This window comes from Polypterus senegalus, chromosome 8 (genome assembly GCF_016835505.1).
Source record: "Polypterus senegalus isolate Bchr_013 chromosome 8, ASM1683550v1, whole genome shotgun sequence".
In the NCBI taxonomy this organism is placed as follows: Eukaryota; Metazoa; Chordata; class Cladistia; order Polypteriformes; family Polypteridae; genus Polypterus; species Polypterus senegalus.
The window spans coordinates 53,358,589-53,377,840 of record NC_053161.1 but is presented as its reverse complement, the minus strand read 5'-3'; the positions used below and the strand labels follow the sequence as shown (position 1 = coordinate 53,377,840).

The following is a 19,252-nucleotide window of genomic DNA, read 5'->3' as shown; positions in this document are numbered from 1 at the left end:
CCTAAGCCATGATATTGAACAATCTTTGTTTTCAGATCTTTTGAGAGTTGCTTTGAGGATACCATGCTGTCAATCTTCAGAGGAGAGTCAAAGGGAAGCACAACTTGCAATTGACCACCTTAAATACCTTTTCTCATGATTGGACACACCTGTCTATGAAGTTTAAGGCTTAACGAGCTAATACAACCAATTTGGTGTTGCAAGTAATCAGCATTGAGCAGTTACATGTATTCAAATCAGCAAAATTACAAGGGTACCCAAATTTTTGCACAGCCAGTTTTTCACATGTGATTTAATTTCATACAACTAAATACTGCTTCACTAAAAATCTTTGTTTGGAAAACACCCCAGTACTCGGATGTTCCTAGGAAATGAAAGACATACCACTGTTATCTTTTGTGTTGAAAGTAGAGTAAATTATTATGCAAACTGACAGTGGTTCCCAAACGTTTTCATATGACTGTATGGTAGCTGCCCTGGAATTTCCTGAAACACTTCGGGAAATTATTGATGAATGTGAGTTTTTACCTGAGTAGATATTTAATGTGGATGAGACAAGACTGAACTGGAAGAAGATACCAGACAGAACTTGTATCATCTCCCACCTCTTCCTCCTCCAATCAGTAACTCTTCTTGCCTTTTCACTCAATGCCAGCCTCTGTGTGCCAGTTGTTGTACGTTTCAAGGTAAGATTAAAAATGTTTTCTTTAATTAGGATTAACAATTTTTTCCTTGACTTCTAGCCAATTTACGAAAAATGTGCAGAAATTTTTGCTACGTATGCTAGCCCGCTAGCCTTAAGCGAGTCTACTAACATCAGCTGTCTGAAAACATGACAAAAACTTTAGGTAGTTTGTTGTTAAAATGCACTCAAAATAATACAAAAATATATACAAATATTAACTTTTAAAAGCTGTTTGTAGTGTATGTACAGTACAAATATAACATGTTTTCGATAAGAGGTGTGGAAATAGAGGTATTCTAGGTCTGCATAAGTAGGCTCATTCTCTAGCGATAAGCAAATCTACTGTACTGATATCTGCTGATGGAAAGCAATGGTAATAAAAAATAACTTTCAGTTTTTTTGTTACAATGCACTAGAAATTTATAATAAAAAATACAAGTAATTACTTTTAAAAGCACTTTTGCACTGCACAGCACAAATATGTTTTTGATTGGAGATGAAAGGATGGTAGTTCTGCATATGTAGGCTACCTAAAGGCATAAACTGCAATATCAACTGATGGAAAACATCCATCCATTTTCCAACCCGCTGAATCCGAACACAGGGTCATGGGGGTCTGCTGGAAAACAATGGAAACAAAAATGAACTTTTTCTTGTTTGTTAAAATACACAAGAAGTCTGAAACAAAATACAATTAAAAGCATTTCTTTATGTATAAATAGCTGTACATGTAATTGTGTTCTATAGTAGTTGGGGGGTTGAATTGTGTTCAGTGGTGCCTAGGCTAACTTTGTTTTAGTTGAGAACAAATTGTACTTGCAAACACGCTCTTGGGAAGGAACTTGTTCATATGTAGGGGACTTACCTGTTTTTGGAGTACATCATCCTTTCTGTAGCCAAAATAATTCCATATGCTCAGTTTCAGGCCCTGTTTTGTTTAATAGAGAATGATTCTGGGGAGAATGTCCTTGGTCTGGGATGCGGGATGGGATGGAGACCGAGCTTAGAGGGGCATGCATATGCAGTACATGGGCATCCTGTTTGCCACTGCTGGGAGATTTTCTCAATCTGCCAAAGCAGTTTGTTTCTTCCCACAATGTTTGGTTAATAAAATACTGTGTAAGCTCCAGAATATGAAGTTGTTATACATTTTAGAATATTTTTTTCAGCTGTGTTCTGTTTAGATGAATTGTTAATGTGTTGCTTACATCATTATAATTTGTGGGCTTTGAACCAGGGTAGCACCTAAGTAATAAAAAAGCAGCAAAAATATAGCATAACGAATTTCTACTTTATTCATTTATTTATTTAAGTATTTCCCTTTACTTGACAACACACGTCCTGATATAATTATCTGTATGTAAGTTAATTTTTATTCTTTCAATCCTGTTAAAATAGCTAATCCACTAAGTGTTTTGCGTTTATGTGACCCTTGATTGTGCAAGTTATTCTTGTGAACTGACATTGCAAAAAGTAATAAATAACATTGTACTTGCTGTGGTACGACGATTGCACATGCACACATCGCGATAATGTTGCTGAAATGATATATTGTGCAACCCAAAATTGACGATATTCTTTCCCTTTTGAACACACATTTAAATAGCATGTAGGTAGTTGTTTAAGTAAAATGTTTGTTAAAGAACACCTGTTTTCATATTTAAATGTGCCCCCTTTTTGATAATAAAGCATGATTTGAAACCCATTTCATTCTTTTTTGAAAGAACATATTTTACAGTTTTTATTTGTTTTTGGTTTATATTTTGCATTTCCGTTCTTTTCTTTTATTCTACTGTAGGTGCCATTTATATACTTATAAACAAACTGCTTTTTCTGATAATTATAACTGTTTCTATGTGAGAAAAATAAACTTGTAATCATATTGCTAACAAAAAATTGTGTTTTAACAACTTGCCTGGCATATGTAAAGTTAAGAAATTGTTACTTTGCATATAATAATTCATAGTTTATTGTATGTACTTTTTAAAACTTTTATGTAATCATATATATATATATAATATTTTTTTTTACAACTGATCTTCAGAATATAGTCATTTAATTATTCCTTAGGCCCCACATCAGCTTACAGTTTGCTGACATAGACTGACATAGTGTTTTTTCTTTAAAATTAAATACATCAGTTTCTTTAACAATGACTTAGTTGCATATTAATATTATGTACTTTGTTTTAGATACAGTAAGTGAGAAAACAGCTCTTCAAAGGCAACAGTCTCTTCCGCACAGGCCTGTAATTCCTTTAGTGGCTAGAATTGCAGACCAGAATACATCAGGGACTCCAGTAATAACTGAAAGAGAAGCTTCTCGGTTAGAAAAGTTCACACAGCTGCTGGCAGGACCCAACACTGATACAGGTAAGCTCAAATTTGGTTTTGACCCGTTAATACTAGTTAAGCAAAGAGTATAATACTGTTTTGTCTCCAAACATTAAATAAATACTTTAAGTAACATCTGTGAAAGTTTTTCTACCAATGTGTGCACATTCATTATATAGTAGAAGCTTAATTTTATTTCCTGTTTCATGTTCTAATTTGCCATCTGTGTCTCTTTTCTTGATTGAGCTGTTAAGGAAAGCTACATAAAACAATTCTAAAGCATTAATTAGTTTTACATGGGCATGCAGTTTTCAACGACTTTGTTCTTAGTATTTTTCAATTGCACTTTTACTGTTAAAATGTACCCCTTGTTGGTCCTTTACCTCAGTAATTTTCTTAAGTGTTGACAGATTATAATAGAATGGACTTGATGCTCATAGTGCTTCAGGAGTATAAGTAAAGTTATGTAATCTTTTGTGATAAACTCTTGTAAAAGATGGCAACAAACAATAATTTGTTCCTAATGTTGTTAGACAAATTGTCTGACAGAGGCAAGGCAAAAAATTACAAAGAAAAGCTCAAAATGGTCAGCTTTATTATGTGGGGTAGGACAAGGTAGGATGATTGGGGAGCCAACTGGAAAACAAAACTCAGTTTAATTATAACAAAAATGCTGAAAAAGTAATGAAAATTGAAAACTTTAATGTGCAGCTTTAAGCAGAGAATAGTGCCCTTAGCCATTTGTGAAATGGGTTTCAGGCTTGAATCAACACAGAAGTCCGGTCCACATCAAATTGTCACGCCATCTTCTGTGCCTGCTTTGCTTTGGATGGGAAGGGGTGGAGCTTCTTTCAATTCTTTGCCCTCAAAGGGTATTCTCTCCAGGATGTGAGGAAAGAAGGAGGCAAGTCTGTTAGCAGCACCACCCTAGGTGGAATTATTTACTTCATGTGAACCCGGAAGGTGACCCACTGGTGTGCATGCGTGACTATCTATTTTATAAAACAGTTTAATCTAACTCTGAAGTTGAGCTTGGGGCACCACTGCATATCTTGGAAACGTGGTTCTAAACAGGAGTCAGTTTTCCTATGGGAGTGTCACTTACACATTCTCCCTTACCCATTCTGAGCCAATTTTGCATTGCCAATTAACCTAAGACAGAAGTCTCATTTATTATTAATTTAATTCACCAAAGTAGCATTTTTATTGCAGAGGTTTTAAGATGTTATGCTTATTATTTTTAATCAAGAATAATCCATATACTAATTAATGTAAAACTTAAAGCTGCATTATTCTGATGATGCACTCAAGATGTTGACTCTGCTCCAACTAAGTGTACCTTATAATATGATGGTATTTAATTAGACTGTTTAGATTCTATATCACATATCCTTGCACATTTGAAATGAGTTTTATGCTTTAGCCTATGCATAGCCATTTTCACATTTACACTTATTTAAGTCAGGGTTATGTGAAGGAAGAACCTCTCTCAGCAGCATTGTGTACAAGCAAAACACAGGATGTTATACTAGTCTTTCTCATCACATACTCCTTGCTATGCTTTCACCAATTCTATTTATAATTCTCATTGTAGTTTTACCTGAAAGCTTTATCTAAAATTACTTATCAGGTGAAGATAACACACTGTTGTTTACAGATAGAATATGTCAGTTTAGAAACTTAATCAGGGTCACACAAAAAGTTAAAGTGAGCATTAAATTGGCAGACTTTAAGTGTAAAGTATAGAGCATTAGCCACTATACTACAATCCCACCAAAAAAGATATATTTAAAAAAAAAATTATTTGGCCATTAAACTTTGTTCATTATATTGTCAAGAGGAGGAGGATGATGTATAAAGGGCAGTGTACACTGTTTCTACTTTTAACACTAGAATCCCTGAAGCCTGTGAAAAAACTCGTAATCCTGGCCCACCTTAATTCCCTTCGCACCGCTCCATCAGCATCTTTTGTTTTGTAAATACAATCATGGCCAAAATTATGCAACACCCCTAGAATTTTCCCAGAAAATTTTCTGGGAAAATTCCAGGGGTGCCGATAATTTTGGCCATGACTGTATATAATGTGTGAAGCCTGAAGTCCAAAGATCAAATAAACACTTTCACAAAAGGTTCAAGGATGATACAACAGCTTACATGGCGTAGCAGTAAGATTTGCTGAGTTGTACTCAAGAGTCCATAGTATGATCCTGACTGCCTCCTATATTTACCATTTTCAGTAGTGAACTGCTCTTATTGTTAATGTTATACAATAAACACATACATTTGGTTTGCATCTGTAACAGCTGGTGCACATTTATAGCACTTATAAAAGTTAGCATATTTTTTTTCACTTTTATTCTCAGTCACAATCACGATACATACTGCAGCCCCCGAAGGGATCTAACGCTGTTAGTTTATATTTAAAACTGGGAATAACTGTAGATGTGAGTGGTGCATGAATGTGACTGCGAAAATAAGACTGAAAAAAAGCTAACTTTTACAAATATCATACATTTACAGCTGATCTGATGTTGTTAGTTTTCAAATAACTAGCCAACCCGCGGCGTAGCATACGCCGCATAATCAGGCCGCTTTTAAATGATTTTTAAGCGCAGAGGAAAAAATAAACATTTGAAAAATCCGTAATTTAATAAACCACCAAGAAAAGTAACATTGTAACAATGCACGCTACGAACCAACATACAATTGTCCGTGAATGAAAACCAGAGGAGCGCCATCGCGCTTTCTCCTTCCAAAGTGAAGGACTTGGTTGAACGGCGCTCGTTCAGTACGCACTGCCCGCTTATGTGCCCGCCCCCAACTCCCTACTTGAGTCGCTTTCATCTGTGTACAGTCCACACGCACCTGTGAGTCACGTTGACTGTTAATTTTCCAAACACCGCCTCAGTCGGTTTCCACGGTGATTTTTTCATTGTTCTTTGCGGTTCCGGCTGCTTTTTTTTTTTTTATATATAATCCACCAAGTCACCCGACCATGGGGGGCTTTACAAAGGGCAGGGACGTAATCAGTATGAGTGTTTGACCCACACGTACTGGGAATTTCTCGTTCGTGGGGAACAATTGGAAGCCACGGTCTCCATCACGAATGGGGTTCAATGGCCTCCCTGTGCCGGGTCGACACACGTTGATCCATTCAGTATAGCGCGCGTGCAGTACCGGACATACAAATGCATCACAGACCTATTAATGCTCAATCTCACGTTGCTGAAAGCCACTTGTCCCTCTAAGAATTTGGACGCCGACCGCTGTTGGGTCGTGTAACTATTTAGCAGGTGGGAGTCTCGTTCATTTTCGGAAATAACCAGCCAAATCGCTCCACCAACTAAGAACTGCCATGCACCACCACCCACAGAATCGAGAAAGAGCTATCAATCTGTCAATCCTGTCCGGGTGAGGTTTCCTGTGTTGAGTCAAATGAAGCGAAAGGCTCCACACCTGGTGGTGCCCTTCCGTCAGTTCCTTTAAGTTTCAGCTTTGTAACCATACTCCCCCCTGAACCCAAAGACTTTGGTTACCCGGTTGGCTGCCTGGCGGGTCATGGGAATGACGCCGCCGGATCGCCTGTTGGGGGGCCTGCATTGGTGAAGCAGGTGAGACGGTAATGAAACGGAGGGACAGGGCTTATTGGTTTTTAAAGACTGCTTCCTTCATTGGGTTTTAACCAATGCACGGAACGAACCAACACACAATCGTCCGTGCAGCGCTCAAGGTGGAACGGGAGGAGAGGAGAAGGACATGATAGTCTGCTGGTTTCTCGTTCAGTATACACTGCCTGCTCATGTGCCCACCTCCAACTCGTCACTCGAGTCTTTGTACAGTCCAGATTAACCCGTGACTCACGTAGACTTTTCATTGCTCTGTGCGGTTTTGGCTGCCTTTCTATATATAATCCACCAAGACACCCGACCACGGTGGGAGGGGGGTGTGTACAAAGTGCTGGAGTATCTAAGAAGACGCATGTTTGTTGCGGATGCAAATTGCTGTATGTAGCATGTAAAACAGTTTGCTATAGTGCACGCGGTCGTGCGTCGTAACCGAAAACTCGTTTTTTAAGACTGCTCACTTCATTGTGTTTTAACCTCAGTTTGTAAAGGAACGTTTTAAGGATCCCATGGGATACCCCTTGCAAACAGTTTTACACGCCACATATGGCGATTCACCTCCGCGAGAAACATGCCTCTATTAACAGTCAACGTGGGTCGGAGCTGCATGTGACCTCTACGACAGACGAATATAAATGACGCTGGTTTTTCTGTGTCGTCGCATCCGAGTTGTTTGGTGTGGCTCTGTGAGTTGTCGTCGTATCCAATGGTCTTGGAGTTGGTGGGCGTGGCTCCTTCCTGCATGTCTCACTTGTCGGTGGCTTAGTGAATCCACGCCCCTTCCGGCGTGCTTTCCATGGTTGTCTTGCCTTAGTGAATTATATATATAGATATTGCATTAGTGCAACGATATTTTCTGATTGGTACTATTCAGGTCATAAAATGATTTCTTCAAAATGTCACATATTTGTCTTTCTTTTTTTTCTTGTGCTGAGTTGACACTGTGCACCAGAAGGCATTAGCTTATTCAGTGCAAGAAGGAGCACACAGGAGGCCAGTTGCAGTGTGCTATAACATGCTTGACTTGGTGGTGATCAATGCACATGTACTGTACATGGTATGCACAGTCGCCACTAAGAAAAGAAGAGTGTTAATGGCTCACCTTGCAGAGGAGCTTCGTTGTCATTTCTTGCAAGAAAAGGTGATGGATAAAGCAAAAGAGTATGCAGCATTGACAAGCTTCTGTTCCAAGACTGCCGCTTCCCCAGGAAAGCAAACTCAGTCAGTGTCCGACGCCTCTTCAGTGTAATAGTAACCACAGCACAGAGAGAAGTGTGTACATTGCAACAGGTACACATGTCCTAAACACAGAAAGGATGGTCCTTGGGTGTGTGTGAACTGTTGACATTTGAATCTGATGATTACATATAGCGCGGAACTGACCTTTCTGTACAGTTCTTTCCTCTGCATGTCCTGGAATACAAAAGAAACAGTACTATGTACCAAAATGTAGACACTGGCAAGATCCAAAAAAAAACGCAATCACTAATTAGAAGCGCAAGAAGACAGGCAAATGAATATGAATAATAGGATAATTTAGACGTTATATCGTGATCGTGAGTGAGAAAATAAGAGTGGAAAAAAAACGGTGACTTTTACAAGTCCTACGAATTTACACAGGCTATTAAAGACACAAATGAAATGTACGTTTTTATTGTATAATAGTAACAATAAGAGCAGCTCACTACTCAAAACAGTAAATTTGCAGGGGAGCTGGTTTCAAACTCGCGACTTTTGGATTATAAGTCGACAGCTCTAACCGCTGCACCATGGAAGCTGTCGTATTGTAGTTGCCCATTTATGGAAGTGTTTATTTGATATTTGGCTATCAGCCATTACATATTATATAGTTCATGTGAACATTTTGTCATTTATTACTAAAACATGAAAAACGTTTTATTTACATAGATTGTTTAGACACAAAACGCACATCAAGTTATTTCCTCTTAAAATTCTGAGTAGCTCACTCCCAGATAATCAATCAAGGCAGGGACTGGGAGAATTTCTTGGCTGTTCTGAGGCGATGGGGGGGTGGTATAAAGCTGCTTGCTGCTTGGGCTTATTGACACATTTAGAAGACAAAAGGTGCAATGGGATTTAAGGTGGGCCGAAATTAACGAGTTTTTTCGTTGGCTCTGGTAATTCTAGTGTTAAAATACAGCTAAAAAGTATTTGGCTTCCAGGGGTGCATTAACCTCCAAGTATGTGTCGGTTTAAAGGTTAAGTATAATTGTCGAAATGTTGATATACGCATTATAGTACAAACATCAACGTTAACACATGACACTAACTTTACTCGCTAAAACTTACCTCTCAAGAGACGGTGGCATCACAGCTCCAGGAGGCTTGCGTTTCAGATGCTCATGCATCGTGGTGGTGCTGGTGTGAAAAGAAAGCTTCGCTTTGTATAATCTGCATTCAGCTTCTTTTCTTTTTGGGTGAAGTGCTCCCACACTTTATAAATTTTCTATCTCAGTTTTTTTCCATCTCCTTGCCCCTCCTCTATCCGACTCGCCATTGCAACCACATTTATTTTCCTGTACATTCTTCTTCTTCTCAGACATTCTTCTTCGTTGGTAGGACTGTGTGCAGTCTTGACAAACAATAACAAATGATACTACCCCCAGACGTTCATGTAGTGCATTCCAGTTACAAAAACTAATGTGGTTCTTTGTGACTGGAGCCTCTATTGAAGGTCTTGTTTATGACACATTGACAATAAAAAAAATCTGCGTTGACGACTAATCATTGCAGCCCTAGTGTAAAGTAAATTACAGCTTGTGCTCCTTTTTAAAATGTTTCCCTATGCACTGTCTACACTACACATAAACAGTGTGTGTATGTGTGTATATATATACATACAGTATTCCCTCGCTATATCGCGCTTTGACTTTCGCGGTTTCGCTCTATCCTGGATTTTATATGAAAGCATAACTAAATATATGACGCGGATTTTTCGCTGCTTCGCGGGTTCTGCGGACAATGTGTCTTTTGTACTTCCTTTACATGCTTCCTCAATTGGTTTGAGTTTGGGTTTAGAAACCTCCAGGGGTCTGATAAGTTGTGGTCAGTTACAAACTGTGTAATTGTCTTTGCAGTGTTAGATGTTATCTTCCCTGTGACAGGAGTCCTATTTAAGAGTGGATTAATTAAAGTCCCCAGCCATTATAATTTTATGAGTGTTTACATTGGTAATAGATGTAAATACATTTTGCATGAAATCCTTATCATCAACATTAGGTGCATAAACATTTATCAAAATTATTTTACAGTTAAATAAGTTGCCCATGACCATCACATATCTCCCTTCAGGATCAGATACTACATGTGATGCTACAAATGAGACTGTTCTATGTATGAGGATTCCCGCACCTCTAGTTTTCTTTGTAAAGCTATAATGGAACATTTGGCCAGTACAGTCCTTTTGCAGCTGGAACTGATCCTTGTTTAGTAAGTGGGTCTCCTATAAAAATACTATTTTAGCTTTTAAACCTGGTGAGAGAATACTTTCTTTCTCTTTAATTCATGATTCGGGCCTTTAAATTCCAACTCACAAAGTTAACTGTCCCAACATGGAGACATTGATTCTGAATTTTTGATGTCATTTTGTAGTCTTAACTGGAAGTGAGACAGCTTTAACCTTAATTTCCATTTTCCCCATGGGTTATTGCCATGCAGCCTATTGTTATGTTGGTAGTTATAATTATAAGGATTAAAAGGATTGATATAGCTTGCTCTCTTTCTCTCCCCCCTTATCTCCTCACCCCTCCATTTTGCCTCCCCACGTGAGGCTGGACCCCACTTCACAAAGTCCCAGTCCTCTGACATACCTAAAGACAGAGCATGTCCAAAGCAAAATGAGCCCCCACGCAGTGGCATTTGAGGATTAAAAAGTAGAGATATCTATTGCCAATATAGTCTAAATACTATATGCCTAAAATATAATCATTATCAAAACTATAAGCATAAAATATGTAATCTGCAGCAATCTTAAAGTATTAAGATAATAAACCCAGAGAATGTTGTTAGAAAGTGGTCCAGGATATGCATAGTAAATCCTAATGCAATAATAACAACAACAGTAAACCAAAGGTATGATGTTAAACAGTACCCTTTAGGGTAGAAAAAAAAAAAATATTTTTTCCACACACACGTCTATAACTGTAATTAAGATATAAACATGTAATGAAAAGAATGTATAATTTTAATACCTGTATCATTACATGTGGACCAGGCAGCAGGTGATATCTCCTTGCCATGCCATGACAGGATGCGACTCACTATTGTGTTTCAGAATTGTGTCGGGAGCAGCTTTCTTAATTCCTTTTCTGCTTCCTCCTTGCTGGAGAAGACGTAGTATTGGCCTTGAACACCCACTTTGTTTGGCAGGATACAAGAGGCTGTATTTGATATCGACTTGTCGTAACCACTGTTTAATGCCACGTTTAGCAGCTGTTGCGGGAGAGAAATCAGGGAAAATACGACTGTGGTTATTTTCAGATATAATCTCTTGCTTGTGTCTGAGGCGTGCCATCATATCTAGCTTACATAATCATCTCTCGAAGCGGACAATAAAAGACCTAGGTCTAAAGGTATTTGATCCACGTGTGCGATAAGGTGCTGCTGTCTCGTTATTTGATTGAAAGTCCTCTCCAATTATTTTTGAGAATAATTCAACTTGCGAATTTCACTGGGTTTGGACTTTCACGATTCTCAGGTAGACCTTCAGTTCTAATATTCCTTCTCCTTCCATCTACCAGAGCAGCAAGTCTGTCTCCGAGATTTTTGCATTCGGAATTGGTAGCTGTTGCTTTTCCATCAGTGGTGGATGCTAGATTTTCGGCTATTTCAATTCGAGTTGTGAATGACTACTTAACATCCTCCAGCTGATCGGCAAGTGTGCTCAGTTTAGACGCGTTTTCCTGAATGTGCTTCTAAATTACATTTAACGGCCGCCTTAAAGCGAGTATGTATGCATTTCTCCAAATCTTTATTATCCTGCCGCAGCTTCTCACTTGCCTTCTCGCTTATCTTCTCGCTTTTCTTTATCTCTTGCTTGAGTTCAGCGATTATCACCTTCAGTTCAGTCAGATCATTTCTGTTTTCGTGCACCGTACACAAAGCGGTGGGCTGTATTACACCCGATGTGCCCGGCTCGCGTGAAGTAGGTGAAAGCACGGACTGCAAGGCCTTTTCCAGTTTCAGATCTTTTCCAGTCGGCGAGCTATCATAACCTGTGTCACTTGCACATTCGCTCCCCATTTCGCTCTCAACTAGAGATTATGCAGTGGACTGTGGTCTCGAAGAGTCTGTGCTTTCGCCCGTCTGTTCCAGGTCAGTCTCTAAAAGGCCGTACCTTGAGCTTGAACTTGGACTTGTTGGTCTGGGCTTGGATGTAGCTTCAGTTTTCTTTTCCATTTCTTTCTGAGCCTCTTTCTTGCTATGTTTATATATGCTTGCATATACTGTAGTAGAAAGCTCGGGTTGGATAAATACAGGATATCTCAGGATAATAAAGAAATAATATAAAAAATAACACCGCTGCTAATGGAGCTCTGCTTCAGACGTCCATCTCTCGCAACGGACGAGACCAAATCTGAGATAAAATTGATATACAATTGGAAACCAAGCAATTAACAAAAGTGACAAATATACATAATTGTATAAAGAATAAACATAAATAACAATAATTAATGAATTAACAGTGAATAAAAGTGACGAATGAAAGCAGTTTAACTTATGATGGGGTGGGATGTTGGTGGCGTGCAGATGGTATTGGGGCTTTAGGATGTCTTTCAGACACCCCAACTCATTCTCAGAAGTCCATAATAAAAAAAAAAATAGTTGACCACATAATGGGTGACTAAATAGTAGGTAGACTTTGCCGCAGCAGGGCAAACTAGTTGAGAAGGCGTTGATCCTGCAGGGCAAAAGAGACAATTAGACCACTTCCTGGGGGGGATACAACTGGACAGAAAACATTTCACCTTCTAATCACAGAAATGTAGTTGCAGTAAATAGACCATTTTCTGGGTTGAACATTGAGATGAGAGCCACTTCTCTAGCCAGGATGAATCAACAGCAGCAGCAGATGAGATTAGGAGAATTAGGGATACAGAGAGTAGATTTTATTGATTGGAGTTTTCAAAGGTCTGAGTTACCAGATATAATACCCAGAATATGTATATATGTATAATCTTACAGACCTAGGGCTGTAAAATCACCATACTTTAGACAGAGTTGTAGAATGTAGGGGTAAGTCTATGCCATGTTGGACAAGTGCCAGGATGCCTCTCTGCCTTATGCTATAATTCTAGTGTGTAAATGATTTAAAGGGCCCAGTTTTGAGAATTGAGACCAGAGCGTAATTGCAGAAAAGAGGAAAGCAGACAGAAAACTTGGGAACACACTATTTAACTTAAATAATAACCGTGAAGGAAAATGATGGGAAGGGCACATCGATTGCAATACATAATAGAGTATAAGACCAGTAATAAAGATCTAATTCAGGCAGGGAGAGTCCATTCTCAGCCATGCTATGAATATTTGTATAGGTGTATAGTGTTGATGGCATTTTTTTTTTATCCTATAAGATGTTAGTAAGAAGAAACCTAACATTAGACTAGTGTTTAACTGGAGTGGGGAGATAGGAAACATAACAGTAATAAAATTGAGATGAAAAACAATATTCATTTTTATATTTCTGTACATTTATGTATCTTATGTGCAATTAAATACAGTTTAAAAATCGGGACAGCAGTTTGTGTGCATATTAGAATTTTTCAGAAGTATTGAAATATCTATATGTATTAATTTTAACATTTTAAAATATCTTCAGTTCTCATTTTTCATGATACTGATTCTACAGCCTACAGGGTTGCATTTCCAGTTCACCATGGTTGCAGCCCCATTTTCACTCAATCTCCTCCTCTTTATACCAGCATGTAACACTTTGTACCCGTTTACTGCTTTAAAGAAGATAGCAATATTCTGTATTTTTGTGAGTTTTAAATGTAGTATTTTTAACGTCTTTATTTAATGGAATTTGTGCAAAAATTGTTAATTTCTTATGTAGTAGACAGGCTTGATCTTTAGCAGTTTGTGGTGTCACACTAATACATGCAGCCAAAAGATAGCATAAATGAGAATGACCATAACTGACTTATGTTATGGTCATGTACAGTATATGCACTTGATACATAGATACTGAAAACTTCTATGAAAAAATAAACACACACACTTTTATGATCATTTAAAACTTTTATGGAACAGCTGTTTCTTGGCCCAATGGCATGGGACTGGCACACTGCTTATGAATAGGAAGCTCTCCAGTGTACGTTTGCACAGCATAAAGTTCACCTTGCAACATTCTGCCCATTTACATACACTTTAATAACCCGGTTATTCACAGAAACCTGGTTTCTAAAATTCCATTTGAACAAATATTCCAGTCAGAGAAACTGTGTTATTGGCCTCTTAGCAACCTGGTTTAAAGATATAGTTTTCTCTGCTAGTAATTTAGTTATTTGGCCATGTAGACACCTACCAGGCTGAAATTAAAAATTTTGTAGTCTGCACTTGCCTGTTGCACTTGTTTGGCTGTTTAACTTCACACACACTTTTGGTAACCACAGGTAGAAGTGTCCAAAAGAAAAATATTGTGAGGTAAATGCTCAGGCAGTCACATTATTCCTCTTCCTGTTGAAATAATCTGTCTCAAGATTTCTGATGTCACTAAATGTATGCAGATGAACTGAACGTCCACTGCTATCTTAGTTCAACAGCACAGTCTTGAGAACAGTAGAGGGAGGAGGTAGGGAGCATGCGTGTTGCCACACCCACCACACAGCAAACCACCAGGATTGAGATCCAAGTGCAGCTGTACAACGGGCTCAGCACCACACTGAACACTGTGAGGCTTTTTTTTTTTAATATAAATATTATAGTGGTTGGAGTGCCAATCCTGCCACCAACCCCCAAGTTTTCCCTACAAGTTCGAGGACAGTAGGGTAGTACATAAAAAAAGCAATACTTTATTGAAGTAAAAATACTTGCATTATTGTTATCATCCCAGCAACACTGGGTGTAAGGCATAAACCAGTCCATCACTCCTTTGCGATGCTTAGTCGCACAGCCAAGTAGAAAAATACTGCATGTGCTGCATGCAATCCGGCAACAAATTTAATAAAGTGTCAATTTAGTTTTAATCTCACAATTTAAAGATATGTTGAAATAGTGTGATTGAGTGGCGCAGAAGCCATTGTTCATGAAGGACTAAACATATTTATAAAACGTAAGAAAATTAGCACAGGCTTCATACTTGGTTTTGGATTTACAGTGGCCAATCATTTAACATTTAAGTAAAATTTAAGTGTAACTCTTTTCTGCACAGTTTAATAATGATGCTTATATTTCATTTCAGTGTCATCATGGGAACTTCCTTTTATTGGGTTTTAAACAACAGAACACGGACATAAACACAAACAATTCTGATGGTTTTTGTACTAGTTTTAAATAATATTAGTTTAAATTTGTTCATTGTTATTACATTATGATGCATTCCACCATTACCTGAAAATTTACATAGTGCATAGAATACGTTACCTCAACCCTTATAAATAAATAAATGAGCATATTGGATTTTCCCAAAAATGTTTGGCAGCCTTAAAGTGTCTGTTTATTTAACCAGTACAACCATTGGCCATCTCACATCTGAATTAAAAATTGCTTCAGCAACATGTGAAAATTACTGACAAGGACTTGTAATGATTTGCGTGTTTGACTAGATAGTTACCTGTGTCTTTCCAAATAGGATCAGGTAGTTTTGGCATGCTGATCATTCATAGAAAGTCGAGACATAAAAAGATGAATGGTAAAGAAATGGACAGCCAGTAAATCATTTATTTTTTTTGTTTAATTAAGAGTCTAATGAGGGTAAAATGTTAAATTATTTCGAGAAGCTGAATTACTAGCCACGGGAGTTTGCTGTTTAAAAAAAATAGTTTAATGCTCCTTAAGACACTGTAAATTTAGGTGGAAATATCCAAAAACCAAGAGGTCACAATTATGTAACTTAAACTGCAAAGCCTTCACAGATGTCAGTACTTTCATAGCGCTGTTTATCTTTTATTTGTAATATTGTGTGAACAAAAATGACTTTATTATCCAGTCTGTGCTATTTTTTATTGCATGCACATTTTATGTAATGTACAAATATAAGGGAAAATAATGAATTTGGGCCTTTTAATTGAATCATTGTCATTAAGTGCTGCATTCATTAACACTTTTTTCTATAATCCACATCTACAACAGCCTGTGATAAGTATTTGTGGAGAATTTGCTGTGCTCGTTTGTCTAATTAAATGGAGATTCTGAGGTGCAAAATCAATGATATTGAGCCTACTTACTGAATAATTAGAACTCAAGCAGTGCTAGTGAAATTTTGATTAGAATCTATCTTCATTGCATTAGTTTGTTAATTAAGCTATCATAACAAATGTTTAAATATGAACAACAAGGCCTTTAGAGCTACATTCAGCAGAGAAGTAATTAATGTATTTTGTCTCTCTATAGTTAGCAAAGATGTTTTCAAAATTTTTATCGTTTTACTTTTTGGTTTAAAAAATCTTTGTCGCACACACACTTGAAGCTGGGCACACAGTGAATGGCCTATCCGCCGCAGCGCATAATCAGCAAATAAAGCGCACACGGTGAATGGCCTTGCCGCGGCAGCGCATGATAAATAAATAAAAGACATAATTGCTGGGAGAGTGCTGATTAGGTAGTCGCGGCCGCGCACATAAAATCCGTTGCTGGGGAGATGCCACACATACAATAATCAGCTAAACGTCAGCACAGATTAAAATACTTGCTGGGGGACAACACAGTCACGATTATCAACTGCACGCCACACATTACATCAGTTGCTGGGGACACTCTGCTGATTGTCCACTGTTGTGACAGAAAATTAAAGTCATATTACGGACATCAAAGACAGTATTACTGTCAGAGAAAATTCCAGGCATTTTACGGGAATACAAACCAGTATTGCTGCGAGAGAAATATAAAGGTACACAATACACTGACACATAGTACAGCCACATATAAGCCAGTATTGCTGTAAGAGAAAATATTATGGACATATCTACTAACAACATGCCACCAAAAAAAAAAAAGGCACGTCAAGTAGGACAAAAGACACAGACAATCAAATCCTATATAAGTAACATCTCCTGGAAGAACAGTCAGCTCAACAAGTAAACATCAACGAAAGAAAGGCTGAAAGACAAAAAAAATACTAACAAACAGATCGATTGAAGAAAAAGAAAATGAGTGCCAGAAAAACGCTAAAAGAGAGAGACTCAGAAGAGCAAACCTTACAAAAAGTTGGCATTTACTTGCCAGAAACAGTATTCAGCCATGGTCAGTTATATGTTGCATTACCAAGAGTTAGAAGTTATCTAGATGATGTTGTCAAGGTTGTAGATGGTCCTGAACAAGGCAAACTGTTGCCAAACTCAAGACAGAATATTTACAAGAAATGTTGTCTATAATGAAATTTTATAGAAAAATTTCATGAGGTAAAAAAATAGAATATTTTTCCTAAATATCTTCTTCAGATATTGTGTATTACAGATTGTTACAAAGGTTTACACTAAGGCAATTTTAATTATACTTACTGTATTGTCATACGTTTCTATTGTATTTTTATTATTATTTTACTTTAGGCTTCTTGCAAAAATATTTTTGACAAAAAAAAATGAAGACAAGAAACAGAATGAGGTCAAGGTCCTTGCCATTTAATATAGACTGTTCCAACTAATGTTTATGCACTACTGTTCTAGCGCCCGTTATTGTAACAGGCTTAATGTCTAGTGTATATATATATATATATATATATATATATATATATATATATATATATTCACTTTATATATTCAAGTTTTGACTTTATATATTCAAGTTTTCACTTTACAGTGACTTTATATAGTTAAATGTAGTCATCATTGCATAACTTTTTCTTTACCATAGAACTTTAAAGACTAAATTCAACTTCCATTCCTTATATCCAAATTTGAGCTATTGAGCTGTCGCCTGCTTGCCTGAATAAGTCACCCTCGCTTCGCTCTTACTTTTTTACCTTTCATTTAATCATGGCTAATGGCGGAAAAATAATAATATGGAAGGGGGATTACACTGAGTATGGCTTTACCAAAACAATTATTGATGGCGAATCGATTATTCATAAAGCTTCAATTGGTGATCTGTTTTTCTGTGTTAACGTCATATTTTTCATACTTCTCAAACCATGGGTGTGCGAGGGTAAAATCACTCACTCACTCACTGACTCATCACTAATTCTCCAACTTCCCGTGTAGGTATAAGGCTGAAATTTGGCAGGCTCATTCCTTACAGCTTCCTTACAAAAGTTGGGCAGGTTTCATTTAGAAATTCTACGCGTAATGGTCATAACTGGAAGCTATTTTTCTCCATATACTGTAATGGAGTTGAGCTCGAAAGCCATGGGGGGCGGAGTTTCGTGTGACATCATCACGCCTCCCACGTAATCACGTGAACTGACTGTCAACGCAGTTTGTAGAAAACAAGGAAGAGCTCCAAAAAGCGCTGAAGAAAACATGCATTATATAATTGAGAAGGCAGCGAAACAATAAGAAGCGAGCGAGTGACATATGCAACCATATTCATGAGTGCTGCTACTTCGGAAACAAAGCACAATGTAAACCTAAAGTTTAAATTAAGTTCATAGACAGGCTGCCGCTGGCGTTTGTCATGCCCACGGGTAATGTGGGATACAAGTTTAATGAGAGGACGCAGGATATAAACGAGAGTTTTGATCACTTTGTAACTAAGTTAAAATTGCAGGTGAAGGGCTGTGCTTATGCAAATTCTGAGAGACTGTGTTTGTGGGGGATTGACAGTTAAGGCAGGTGGGGGAGTCACGTCATCATCTCCCCTCCTATTCACCTCATTTCGCTCTGAGCTGAGCTCCGCAGCTAACGCAGTCTTACGGAAGCGAATTTGTGACGCTGCCACCAAATACTCACAGAAAAATCCACAAGTTAATACACACGCTGTCTCTAGAGTTTCTCCACTCTCCAGGCACTACTTACAAAAGGTTACATTGACAATCGTGTTACGTTATTTTTAAAATGCTTCCTTTTCTTAGCACAAGCACAGCTGAGAAGCTTCGATGCATGTGCTCCATAACGCGTTAAAAAATAATGCATTTAATCACACTTTGCATTCCAAGCAAAGGGAAACTTCTGTCAATGCATGATTTCCTGGTACACCAATTACAATGATCAGCGCTTCCCGATTCATTTTACCCTCGCATCCCCTTGGTTTGAGAAGTATGAAAAAATATGAGGTTAACACAGAAAAACAGATCACCAATTCAAGCTTTATGAATAATCGATACTTTATTCGCCATCAATAATTGTTTTGGTAAAGCCATACTCAGTGTAATCCTCCTTCCATTTTATAATTTTTCCGCCACTAGCCATGATTAAATGAACGGTAAAAAAGTAAGAGCGAAGCGAGGGTGACTTATTCAGACCGGCAGGCGACAGCTCAATAGCTCGAATTTGGAT

General features: G+C 37.8%; 1 protein-coding gene across 1 annotated transcript in view; it reads left to right on the top strand.

Annotated features, from left to right (window-relative positions):
- tbc1d22a (TBC1 domain family, member 22a) overlaps positions 1-19,252 on the top strand; it is a 212,609-nt gene that overhangs the window by 52,095 nt on the left and 141,262 nt on the right. The window contains exon 3 of the mRNA XM_039762143.1: positions 2,878-3,057. Coding sequence (XP_039618077.1) covers positions 2,878-3,057 — 180 coding nt within the window. The remainder of the gene's footprint in view (positions 1-2,877; positions 3,058-19,252) is intronic.